Consider the following 13,982-nt stretch of genomic DNA (forward strand, 5'->3'; position numbering starts at 1 on the left):
AGCTCACTGTTTTCATGCTCTTTCCATCACTGCAGTACCAGACAACTGAAATAACTGTTCCAAATATCAGTGTCTTTTGATACTTTGCATTTCTATTCTGAGAAAATATCCAAGCAAATATGAATATAACCAAAGTAAATTCTTTCTCTCTGAACTCAGAATGACTATTTAACTAGCTTTAATATTTTGATACCCAGTACTGAGTTTCACCTGCTGTCCCTTTGCATACAGGTGATGGCCTAAGAAGGTTAGACTGTCTGTTGGGGTTGGAAAAAAAAAAAGAGTAAAACAGTGTGGTTGAAAACCCTCTGCTTTGTTAGAAAGTTCTGGAGGACTTCTGTATTTTGTTTTGAATGTTGACAGTGTTTGTAAGTTTGCCCATAATCTCAGTGCTGAAATTGAGTCTTAATCTCTTTACACTTTTAGAGTTGTCTGATCCCCACTTCCCTCTTCCTCGTTCCCTACAGTCCTCATAGTTTATACATTCTTAAGCTGGCTGTCTAGCTTGCAGTGCTTAGGTTGTTTGTAAGTATCATGGCAGATGTGTTTTATGAATGTTTATACCTTGGGAACTGCAAGAAGTATTTCTGAATATCAGTGTTAAAACACAGCACATTTTTTTTACTTTCTGTGGCTTCACAGCAGGCTTACCAAAGTAAGAAATCAACTTATGTGAATATATTTCCAATTGTCTACCTTTTACCTATTTCTTGAAAGTTTTAATAAATTAATTTCAACCTACTTGTGTCTTTCTGTGAAACTGGAAAAACCTATTTTGCAGTTTACGCTGTCTGCTCTCCTCTGTTTGTTCCTACCAGAGTCATCGTTCCAACAAGTGTTCACACCTCATTCTTTCCCTCAGAATCAGGATTTTGCTAGTTGGTTACAGCTTATTTGGGTTTCTCAGATCAGGGAAGAAAAAGTTTTGCTCCATTAGTTCCGAAACAACTAGTTCAGATACCAGAAACACTTCAGTGGCCTTAGATCAGATCTCAAGACTGGTTTTTCCTTGTTTAGGCCTATTTCAGGCATCCAGATGTTTCATACCATTATTGCACTCTGGTGAAAAACAGGTGCTTGCTGTATTTATACAGCCCTCTGTTTTAAAATATTGTACTGCCAGCTGTTCAGGTATATGTAGTGTATACTTGAACTCATAAAAAATGCCACAAAATCATTAGCAGCATCATCTGAAGAAAAAAATAATTTTAGCATAATGTCTTGCTTGAGCCAACATAACAGAATGGGCAGTACAGATGTTTACATGAATGTGTACCTCATGTAACAGAAGCAAAAAAAGATCAGAATAGAAGTCCATGCAAATCTGAACCTTAATTTGTTTCGTTCTGCCTTAGCCTGTGGCCGTGGGTTCTACAAATCCTCCTCACAAGATCTGCAGTGCTCCCGCTGCCCTACTCACAGCTTCTCTGACAAGGAAGGATCTTCAAGATGTGACTGTGAAGATAGCTATTATAGAGCACCTTCTGATCCACCATATGTCGCATGCACAAGTGAGTGAGTCATGAATTTAATAGTAAGGGACGTTGCTTAACCAACCAGGTGCAGCGACTTGCAGTGAGTAGTTTTGTCTGACTTTTCCTGTGTTTGAAAAGTACCTTTGCAACAGTAAATGAAATTGAAAAGCAGAGGGAAAAAGAGTTGACAGTGAATATGGAATCAGCATAAATATAATTTTCATGTTTGCTTGATATAGCATTGGAAAACACTGCATGTTGCATAAGTGCGTAACTCATTGTAATAGATAGAATACAGGCACAGTTTTCCCATGGCCATAAAATTGTTGTAGACGGTGTGCTTTATGTGATACAATACCAAAATTAGTAATGTGAAAAATGAAAAGTAACCTGTGTGGATCTGTGCTTTGATTGAACTGCAATTGGATCTGACTTAACCTTCTAACTGCAAATAGACTTGCCTGCACAGATTGCTGGTTTAAATAGTGGAAGTCTCCTAAATCCAAAGCAGCAACAAATATCTCTGTAAATCATATCGGAGCTGATAACAAAGGACTAGATGCAGCTTGTGCGGTATGTTTAGAAGAGATGAACAAATCCCATATTGGGGAAAACTATAAACCAGAACCTTTAATGTGCATTAACCATTCCTTTTAATTGCACAGAGGAGAAATGGCTAAAGTCAGTAGCAGTAAATATACAGACAATTGTTATTCTGATGCCTTAATGGAAAATAAATAAAGCTCTTACCAAATGAGTTCAAGGAAGCTTTTATGCAGCTTGTAATAAAAATAATGAAATGTTTATGTGGAGAAAAATGCTTCAACTGTTTTCTGTCTCAGTAATTAAAATGCTGGCTATGTGTCCCACTGTGGTTTTGTGTAATTACCCTACACTTTTTTGTGTGTAATGTAGGACCTCCATCTGCACCACAGAACCTAATTTTCAATATCAACCAGACTACCGTGAGTTTGGAGTGGAGTCCTCCTGCTGACAATGGGGGAAGAAGTGATGTGACCTACCGCATTTTGTGCAAGAGGTGCAGCTGGGAGCAGGGCGAGTGTGTTCCCTGTGGGAGTAACATTGGATATATGCCCCAGCAAACTGGATTAGTAGATAACTATGTCACTGTCATGGACCTGCTAGCTCATGCTAACTACACGTTTGAAGTTGAAGCTGTGAATGGGGTTTCTGACTTGAGTCGTTCCCAGAGGCTTTTTGCAGCTGTCAGTATTACCACCGGCCAGGCAGGTAAGTTTTCATCACTTATGAATCTCAACACTGTGAGACTGAGAGAAATTTGGAACATGCAAACTACAGATGCAGTAAATCAGGAGCATGTTTGGTGTGTTCTGGCTCATTAATCTTTTCACCTTGCCAAATAGTTAATTTGAGCTTATACTATTTCATGATAACCCGTCCTGATTCTTGGCCTCAGGATTGCTTTCAGAAAGCATTGATGAAAAGACTTAAAGAAGATACACAACTTTGTTATTAGATAGAATTTCCTTAACTCTGTAACTTTCTTTTTGTCTGCTTACTTCATTGTAGGTCATTCCCTAGCATTTAAAGATAAAAAAAGTAGATGTGACAGTCCTACGCAGGCTTCCTTTCTGAATTCTTTAAATACATGTGGGAGTCCTAGGTCACTGGAAGATGATTTGGATATCTGATGGTGTTTTCAGTGTTAATGTTTTCCCTCAGGATAATGTTTCTGATTTATCTTGTATTTCCAGATATTTGATTATGAGATGCAGTGAGAATGTGATGATTATTCTTTGTTTCTTCTATTTATCATAATCTGACAGGTGAAATGTCAGGGAAAATAAAATCAAACTAGCATATCACCCCAGGGGGAAAAATGGGTTTTAGTTGTCTGCAGCTGAATGAAAAAAAAATATGTGATTCAGGTTCCTGAAATGGTGAGTTGCTTGTTGATAAAATTATAGGCAATAGTGTGCTGTGGGCTTTATGAGGGGATAGTAAAACTAACCTTTTATACTTTGGACAAAAGGTCTTAAACTGAACATTATTTGCAAGATCTGGCTTCTGAAGAAATGCCTTAAAAGAAAACATGAAGTGAATAACTGGTGTGATCCTTCCTATAAAAACAGCTAACTAATGTTTTAAAGGATATTACATACTTATATCTTGGAGGAAATTTCAATGACTGTGATCATGGAATTTTTTTTAGTGTGGTAGAAATGATCCCCTACAGTAATACTATGAAAAAAACTTGCTATACAGGGTCAATAAGCTAACAGGAAAAACTGTAGTTATTTTGTACTTTGAAGATGGTCATCTCAGGAAAAAAAAAAAAAGGACAAGAAATTGAGTTCAAAACCTTTCCTCCCTCTCCCCAAAACTAGGACAGTTTATATGGTTGTTAAAGTTAGGCTGGAATATTTATGGGATATTTAATCTCCCCATAGTGCTTTCCTGGATTCCAAATGCACATTTTATATTATTTTGGAACCATCTCTGTGACTGAAAGGATTGGTCTCTGTGCTCATTCAGTTCTTGAAGTTTATGATGGGATTCTGAGCACAGAAAAATTACCCTGAAACTATTTTTGCACCACATATTATATTATTTTGGCACTTCGATTTTTCATCTTTAAAATAATTCTCTGTAATTCTTTAAATGTGTGCAGGTGGACAGTGTACTGCTCTCTGTAGATGACTGTACAAAACTACCATATGAGGAAGAGGATTTGGACTTTTTCCTATTTAGCTAAATCAAATTGGCTTTATGTGCTTTGATGGTTCAGTGGCACACAGAGTAGAGTAAGAAACGGTGCAATCTGGTGGCTAGTATCACATCTCAGCAAGATATAAAAGCCTTAATCACAACTTTGTTGTGTTTTCCCCAAGAATTCATTACAGTTTATTATCTTGTGTTCTCGTAGTCATAGATTTACAGGAGTTTTATTAGGTCAGCAGATATAACATGGTTGTCCTGTGCTATGGTATAAGTAACACAAGCTATACGATTTTATGAAATGATCCTCACACCAAGACCAGAGATGTAAGTGAAACTATAGCCTCTGTATATATTAGAGACAACATCTAGACTTTACCTTAAGATTTCAAGTAATGGAAAAATTCTTCAACCTCCTAGGTAAGTTTTGTAAGAGCATACAGCAGGAAGCAGGAGATCTGACTCTTCCTTCCTTGCTCTCCAGTTTACTGTAGGATTATGCACAGGCAAGCATTTCCCAGGATTTGACACTGTCATTGCTGAGAGAAAGGGTACTCATACAACTGAAGCTTTGTCTGTTCAGCACTTCTGAATATCAGGATTTAAAGGCTTCCAATTGGGCATCTAAAAGGAATATACATAGGAGACAGAGTTTGGAAAAAAAATGGCTTTAAGCTCTTTTTTTTGCAGTTTTCTCTGTCTAAAATTAGGGGTAACCCTCACTTCTCCTTTCCAAGGTCTTAAAGATTTTCTAATTCTACGTGCCACATAAATGCAGCTTTTTTTTTTTTTTTTTTTTTTTTTTTTTTTTTTTTTTTTTTTTTTTTTTTTTTTTTTTTTTTTTTTTTTTTTTTTTTTTTTTTTTTACTGAATTAAAAAATTTGCATTAAAGAAAATACAGGCTTTCAGAACAAATGCAGTTACCAAAAGGAAAGACCTCTTTTACATTATTTTTGCAACAGCATGTTTTGGATCTTAATACTGATTTCTTTGGTTTCTCAAGGAGGAAAATATTTTAGGTGGAACAGATTGATGACTATAATTGAACAGAAAGAGACTGGTTGCTCAAAGGAGACTGTTATGCTTCTGTGCTCCTATTTTATTTTACCGTGGAGAGAAAGAAGTGTTGGATTTATTTATAGCCAAGTAAACTAGGATTCATGCAGCTCTCATTTGTTACTGTGTGACTATTCTATACTTTTGGCAAAATTGACTTTTTCTATGCCCATATTGCTTTTTATGTGTGTAAATGTGTCTAACTAAACCTTCTTCACATGTTATTATGCTAGCACAATAGGTGGCTATATACAATTACTGGGTTCACCAGTTGCACAGAGGATTGCAATGAGATTTTTCCTTTGTAGTTTTGGTTTAATTGAATTGCTCCTTTGTGGCTATAGTCACAGAATTCAAATCATTGTGAAATGATAACAGGATATTATTGATAAAAGAATGGGAATATGGAATATATTCAATGTTTCTTCACCCACATATAACAAGCTTTGATGAGACAAAGAGAGCATGTCACATAAAAGAACCAGGTGGTGAATAAAAGCCTATTTATATTTGTGGAAATAACACAATAAAATGACTGCAAGTGGGTAGGTATCATTCACATTGCTTATATATATGTATTATGACACATTGATATTCATTCCTTGTTTCAAAAGGACTTTGTGACTAGGCTATCAGTTGTCATATGGCATATTTTTTTGCTTCAGCCAAGAACCATGAGGCTTTTGGTTTTGTTTTGTTTTCTGGTTTTTTGACAAGATTAAGTACAGTAAGTCCCCCAGGAGTAAACCATTTTGCTTCATATCTTGCCTATCCAGCACCATATAAAGAACACAGGATGTCATCCCAGTATTGCAAGCTGATCTATGTGAATCCCTGCATCCTTGTAGGATTCAGATTTAAATGTGACTAAGCTTCAGTTACAATAAATGAACGTGCTGAAGAGCTGCACCTGGCAAACAGCTGACAAGCACTACCTTTGCAAGCTTACTGAACATTTGTTTACCAAAGAGAACATTTACCACTTCCATAATAAGAAAGTCACCTTTTGGTTGTACTGGTAGTTCCTTTTGAGCCATCAAATACCTTTCCAAATTTTACATTTTTTTTCCATGCAACACTCAAAAGGTGAATGGAAATTGGATAGGTTTCCCAGCAGGTGAATATTTGTCATATTTCGACATTTATACATTTTCAAATATTTTACAAAATAAGTTTCAATAACAGTTTCATAATTTTTCTATTGACACTTTTGCAAAGATAGTGTGCTTTGAAAACTATATTTCTACATCCTTCCTCTGGAATTTATCTCAGTGGGCAATGGACTAATCTCTGGTAAAGGGTGATATACACCCAACGTACCCCGACTTTGATAAAAATTAAGATATTTTGGACAAATCCCAACATTTATTAGGATTTGAGAAAATTTTAGTATGTGTCCCGAGCAAGTTTTAGTTGGTTTTATAGTTGTTGGGGAAAAAAAAATCATATCTAAGGGAGCACTCATAATGTCTTATTACTGTAACCTAACATGACAAACAGAAGTTAAAATGTAATGACAGTAACTGTTTCTAAACTGCTCTTGTGCAGGGAGCACTTGCTAATGCTTGCTGCTTCTTCACAGCAAGAGAAAGGTGCCCCACAGCACTCTTAGGTCATGCTGTGCCTTCATATGCACTTAATGCTGACAACTTGAAGTGGTTAAAAAACCCTGATTCAGTTCCATAATCAAGGCTTACTCTCTAAAACCATTCTCTTCTAGTGACAATTTGTATATGTTAATTTGCTATTCCATTTTTACATCTGAGAGTTTCGGAACATTTCCTACAAACAACAGATCCCAAAATTCACAGTTAAAAAAAAAAAAAAGGAAACAAATGTTTTCAAAATGGCATTATCCCAGAAACCTGAACTGAGAAAACATTATGTGCTATAAAATCATGACTATTAGCAGCAGCACCATTGATTTACATGACAGGAAGTGGTTTAATGCAAAAATGTAAATGTGTGAGATGAGTTCTGCCTTTCTTAGGTAATTTTGAAGTCTTTCTAAACAAAGGAAATACTTTGCTTTCTCCCACGTGCTACATTCTCCTTTCGTTCTTGCTGCTCATAATTTTTCACTTTTTTCTTTTTCCTTTTTTCCCCAGCTCTCAATTATCCCTGCTCATTTTTTAAAGTCTTCTCTTTCATAGTCTCTGCACTATTGACATCTATTTGTTTCCTGTTCCCTGTCAGTCTCACTTAAACCTGACTTTTCTTCAGCAATGAACTGTCCCCCAGCAGAGGCAGCAATCAAGAAGATTGATGCCTGCGGCTTTCCCAGTCACTATAACCTCAGCATTCTAGTCCTATTCTCACTTCTCTCCTTTCCCCAGGCCATTTTGGCTTCTTCCCATGCTGCCATCAAGTTGTTTTACTCTACCTTCATCTACGTCTTCCATCTAATGTTCACCTCTGGTGATACATGACAGCTTATTACAGAAAGCTTCAGTGGTCAGCTAAACATTTCTTCTATGTTTTCCCATTTCAGTGGACTTCCTTTAGCAATAGGTTTCATTTGATATTTTCTGCTAGTGATTTTGCTTTTTAAGCTATGATTCATCTTCTAACCTCCAAATGTAGATCTGTTTTCCCACATTGATATGGCTACATCATATATGTATATGTATATATATATATATAAAATATATATATGTTAAAAGCAATGCTTCATGTAAAAAGAATTCAGATTATAAAAATAATGTTTTTCTTTACCAAATGCATTCCACCTGTTGAGCTGGGGGAATTATTTTATGAAAAGTCACGTTTCAAAACTAATATTCATTAAACACTTTCATTAAACTGTGGTTTTTAGAAATATATATGGGATGATGACTGTATTTTGGGTTACCTTTTTGCTTATTTTGTTTAATGGGAGCTATATGGATTCCTGTGTTATTCTTAATGATATTTAAGATATATTTTAATATATTTTAATATTTTAATAATAATATAATTATAAACCAATAGGCAGACAGGAGAGCTCTGTAAGTGTTCTGAACTCCATGGCGACCAACTAAAAAGGAAAAAATTTGAGTAGAAATTAGTTACATATGATAGTTATTATTATTCTACTTTTTTAGATGTCTTCTCATTACATTGAAAAAATGGATTGCATTATTTCTGTGGAGTTAAGGCTGCCTATTGATCTGCAATCACATTACCCTGAACTAATATCACAGATATTTTTACAGGAGGCGATAACTGAATTTATGCCTGAATTAAACTGATGGATAAAAGCTTGATAAGAATTCCAGTCTCTGTATAGCAAATACCATCAGATCAAGGAAACCAGTTTGTTCACTTACTGATTGTATCAGGTCATATTTAATATTGTGAAATCTCCAAGGTTATAGAGATACTGCAGAATTGCTAGGCTGCAGCATTATTGTAGTAAGATTATTAGATGTTAGATTTTTCTTTAGGATTTTCACAAAGCAGGAAACATCTATGTAGGATATAATATGGTATGGCATATATATATTTAACAGTTTTGATAACATTTTATGTACATACACAAAAAAAAATTGAAACGACAAACAATATGTTTCATATGAAAACTTACCACAGAATAGCTAATTGATATGAATTCCTTTTTTTTCCCCTAATATTTAGTTCTGTTTGTTCCAATATTTTTCACTGAAAGATAAGAGAGAAAGAAAGCAAGCAGATGTTAGCTGTATTGCTTAGGGTCTGATCCTGCACCGCTGAAGTCAATGGAAGTTTTGTCATTGACTTCAATAGGAGCAGGATTTGAACCTTGTGCTCTATCAGAACACGCAGGAAGAAAAGCGATGGGTGCTCTGTCATCTTGAAAAGAAATTTTAACTTCATATCAAATTTTGAGTCTGACTGTATCAGGTTTTTGCGCATCAGCTTGTGGCTGAATGTAATTTGAACTTTTTTTTAAAGTGCACCAAAAATACTTTATTTCCCCTCTAATGGATATCAGAACTCTTTCCTATCGAGCTCTACCATAAAAGCTTTTTAGAAATAGATATAATAATTTTTGCTAACAAACTTTTTTTCTAGTAACAACTGTGTGAATTTTACAATATGTAGAGGTAAGAAGAGTGGGAAGCTACTCTATAGGGTAACTACACACAAAGATAAAGCTTCAGCTTCACAGAACCAAAGCCCTGAATTAGAAATGGTCCAATTAAGCTATGTATGTTAAATGTTTGGTAGCAACCTGCTCAGAGAAGCATGACAGCTGCAGGGCTATTGACTTCCCTGTTCACCGAGCTGTGGAAGTAGCATTTTATGTCACCATGGTCAAATGTACAGTACTCATACATACTTTCACCAGCTCCACAATAAAAAACTATGTACTTGAGGAAGAAAATGACTGATATAAAGTACAATTTAGCCACAGAAAGGAGGGATTGGTCTACTAATATCACACAAATGACTAGGAGCCCCATTTTTAAAAGATAAAAAATGGGCCATATATCTCCTTAATGTTTATGAATTAAATCAATTGTGTTCATAAAAGCAGTGCTGAAAAACTAATCCTGATCTTGAAAAGGAGTATATGTGTTAATACTACACTATGACCAAGCCCACAAAAGGTCTGTAAAATTAAAGAGCTCTACTTGTGACACTCTCAGGGTGGGTTTTTAGACCCTTGTAGATATGCCTGGTTTCTTCTTTCACTTCATCCATACTTAGATTATTTCTCATGACCACAAGTCTTTTTCAACAGAGTAGAAACTAAATAACAGCTCTTTGAGCTTTATTAAAACTTTTTGGGAACTATAATACATAGTTCTGTGAAGACCCAAGCAATGCCAAAGACTTTCAAGGGAGCTGCAGTACAAAGACAAGAAATCACTTGATACATTTATACGTGGTGATACACAGTCTAGAGTAGCTAATTAACTTGTGTGCAAAGAAAGAACAATTCCACAGATCTTTGATTCTGGCAGCAGAACTATATCTCCATATCTTCCTCTTTCTGCTTCCTGGAAACTGTAATATGGTGACTGGATGCAGGATCTAAATAAGTACTGAACATCGTCTGTAGGAATTCTGAACTCAGTATTTCTTTGTTTCAGACCTTTTGGAGAATTCATATTGTCATTAGAACAAACTAAACCTTTTAAATGCTTAGATATTTTTTTCAATGAGAAATGAGCATCACTGCTGAAAGGCACTATTGCAAGTGTATAAGTGCTACCAAAGGTGAAATCCTAGTTGAGGTTGTATGTAGTAAATTAAAAAATTCTTGGACTGGAACATCTCTATATAGTGAAGCTTTTGATGACAGCTTGTCATGAAGCCAACCTACTGTAATGACTCCTGTGGAAATCTTTAGAAGAGAGAAGGTAGCATATAGAGGGAGAACTAAAGAAGTTTCTTCATTAAGCTTAAATAGTAGAATACCTAAATGCACAACTCTGGATGGGAAAGATTGCTCACACTAGTGCCTACTGAATAGCTAGAAGACTTTTGTGGTGAGTCTATCACAGCTAGTGAATTAGTATGCCAAAAATGCACTACAGGACCACATAAAAAATGTCTTGAATCTAGAGCTTTTTTAAAGCAAGGTTCAAGTCTACCATTTATGGATGTAGTTCACTCTCATAATTAATTGTCTAGAAAAAAATGCCATGTAGATTTGTCCAGAATTTTCTAGTTTGCTTTTTCATAGGTATTTTCCTTAGAAATACTCAGTGATAATGCTGCTGCTCTTTTGGAACAGATTTTATTTCAGATACTTATAGATATTATATTACTTTTATAATATTTGTTGCATGTGCCAGCAAGACTGCTTTTTTAGAAGGGAAAACAGAGGTTTGGTTAAACAAGCCCTCAGTTGAAAAATACAAATCTTCCTCTTCAGGCTCATGGCCTTCTGGCAGTTGAGGGAGTATTAATGGCCCAAGAGTAAATGGTTCACCTCTGGCAGGAAAGGTTGAAGATGGCCAATGTCTGTGAAGAGCTGAACTTCATCTTTCTGGTGCTAGTGGGGTAATAAGAAAGGCAGACATCTTCCCTAATAGCTCTAGCCTTTGCTGACTTATCCACTATGAGAACTCCGTGGGTGGCAGCAGATTTTTCAGGTGCTGGAACGGTCTGGATAATTAATAGTCTGGACAATTTTTGGCAGCTCTGTTATGTTGCTGTCCTATGTAGTTTCTTCTGCTTTGTGTATGATAGAAACAGCCCTGACTCCAGAGGGCATATTCATAATTGAACAGTTATATCTACTACTGTTTGTCATATGAATTTTTTTTTTTAAAGTTAAGCATTTCTATAGTCTTTCCCCCAATAGTAAAAATATATAATTGGTTCTATTTCTAGAGAAAACTCATAGGGCAATTTACTGAGGAAGCCATGGTTGAAGGCTGCAAATTGACAACAATAAAAGTGTTATCCCAAGTTCAATAGTTAATGTGAAGATAGGAGATGCTGATTATCTTATTCTTTGCTTCGTTAGTGATGAATGGAAGCAAATTTGATGCAGACAGCAATCTGGTGGAATGATGCAGAGCTATCTATGAAAACATCTGTACTAATCCACCAATGCAGTAAATTATAGCTACAAGCAAATGACATTGATCCAAGAGGATCATTAACAGCTTTAACCAACTGATCCAAGTAATAGGGTAAATGAGAGAACATTATCAAGATCTGATTTTTACAGCTGTCAACTACAATTGCTAAAACATGGTTACCACTTTCTCTCAACTTCAACCATTTTATGACTTAAATTTAGTGTATTCTTTTATGGTCGGCCAACAAGGATCAATTAAGTGGTAAAATACGCAGGAAAAAATTGTCCAGTGATCATGCACTCCATTTACCAGGAGGTCAGTCACAAAGGAAGAGATAATTGCTGCAAGCCAGCAAAATTAATCGGGGATGAGCTAGAAAGGATGATGTATGTTCTGTGACAAAGTATGTGACAGAGATGTAGGTATAAACCTGTAGCTGCCTGCTTTGTTGAGGACGCAAGGACGAGAGAAGGAGACCTGTGAAAAACAATTAGCATGGCTTCAGAGTGAGCAATTCTTAATTATCCATAACATGTTGACATCAGATAATTAGTGTCCCAATTTTTAACAATATTTGGTCATTAACTACAGTAGAATAAGGAAGATCAAGAACAGAGCCATTTGTCTGAGCTAAGTGTTACATAATGGTGTCTACATGTGAACATAATACAACTAAATTATGCTCATGGTAATGGCACAGAAATCTTCTTATTGTGGAACCAACATAAATGTCCTAAATTCGAGCTTACAACAAGCTGCTCTTTATGTTTACATAAGGTAGTTTTTTTATGTTGGCAGCACACAAAAAAAAATCAGACTTTAATGATAACTGTAGTTTAAACTCCCTGACTTGATGCTTTTCATTTAAATTTTCACAGCATGTGTCATAAGTTGTATGACTCTGGCCACTTTAATAATACTAATTAAGAAAAGTTAATTTTAACTAAAGGTTCTAAGCATACAAACCTATTTGAGTGTGCTAAATGTACATATCTTCGGAAGATTTTACTTCAGCTTCTTTTCCTGTGTCAGCAGTTTTTGACCAGTTTTAACTGTGTTTTACAGAGAGGTAGAAAAGCTCTTACCTGAAGTCAACAGGCCACCGAAGACCTGTTCTTACTGAATAAGCTAAATCATGTACCAGACACAAGAGAATCCACATATGCAGAAACACAGAAAACCTTAAGGGAAAATATTCACAGAATATTTGGCATTTTTCCAATGTTAACTCAAGAAATCTTAGAAGTGCAGAGTGGGATGTCTCATATCTTACTTCCATCTGGTTTCTGATGTATATGGGCATAGAGAAAGAAAAAGAGAGGGAGAGACAGGCACATGCAGGCATACACACAGATGAATATGTGCACACACATATGTACATGAAGCTAAGTCTCCTTTTAACCACTCTTCTAGTCTGTTAGTATATTTTTCAGAATTTTTAAGACAGATCCCACTTCCTCTTAAATGGGTTTAAGACTAGGGATGAAATCCTGTCACTATGATTCTTAGCTTTCCCTTTCAAATATGACCCCTCCTAAACTCTTATTTGCATTTCAACAGCTTGTTTTGTACAATTATTCATTGAATCTGGGATTATTTCTCGTGTGTATATTTTTGCAGCAACAGACCCTTCAATTTCTGTATCTGCCATCTCATATCTGCTGACAGATCTGTTTACCATCTCTCCTTTTAACCTTTTCTGTCTGTCTGTCACCCAAGCATTTCTTTTTTATTTTTGAGCATCCTATTTCCTAATGCATCATGAAGAGCTAATTTTTTTCCATAGTACCCAAGCTCCTATCAGGCAGTAGTGGCTGAGTCAGCAGACCAGATTCAGAGCCAGTAAACCCTGATGCTTATGCGGAGAAATGTCATTTACTTCGCTAAAGAGTCTATTTAAGTTCATAGAGCCTCTAATCATGGCTGTGAAATGAGGAATTGGATGCTAATATTTCAGAGCCAATACTCTAATGATGTGTCTCTGTGGATCTCCTGTGGAATTACTCCAAATATTCCCTTGTGTAGCTGAGATCAAAATTTCACCCTTAGTTCTAATTTTTTATATTGCAGCTTAACTGATAATGAAGCGGGGAAAGTGTCATTGCTCTTTATATTGTGTAGAGTTAATAACATGAAGTATTTTAGGGCTAAACGTTCTGCTCTTTGATGTTGGCATTAAACATTAGCATTTGAATCATTGGTGGATATTTACATTGTTGTAGTCGGTGGAGATTGATAGGTTTCTTTAGGG

General features: G+C 35.7%; 1 protein-coding gene across 4 annotated transcripts in view; it reads left to right on the forward strand.

Annotated features, from left to right (window-relative positions):
* Positions 1 to 13,982, forward strand: part of EPHA7 (EPH receptor A7) — a 150,664-nt gene that overhangs the window by 53,363 nt on the left and 83,319 nt on the right. For 3 of the 4 annotated variants that reach the window (XM_027893118.1, XM_027893119.1, XM_027893115.1), the window contains exons 4-5: positions 1,356 to 1,511; positions 2,391 to 2,726. In XM_027893118.1, the coding sequence (XP_027748919.1) occupies positions 1,356 to 1,511; positions 2,391 to 2,726 (492 nt within the window). Of the gene's footprint in view, positions 1 to 1,355; positions 1,512 to 2,390; positions 2,727 to 6,007; positions 6,172 to 13,982 lie in introns of those variants that run through there. The other variant, XM_027893116.1, reaches the window with a different exon arrangement.

This window comes from Empidonax traillii, unplaced genomic scaffold (genome assembly GCF_003031625.1).
Source record: "Empidonax traillii isolate 1590-97213 ecotype Southwest subspecies unplaced genomic scaffold, ASM303162v1 scaffold382:size1915631, whole genome shotgun sequence".
Taxonomy (NCBI): Eukaryota; Metazoa; Chordata; class Aves; order Passeriformes; family Tyrannidae; genus Empidonax; species Empidonax traillii.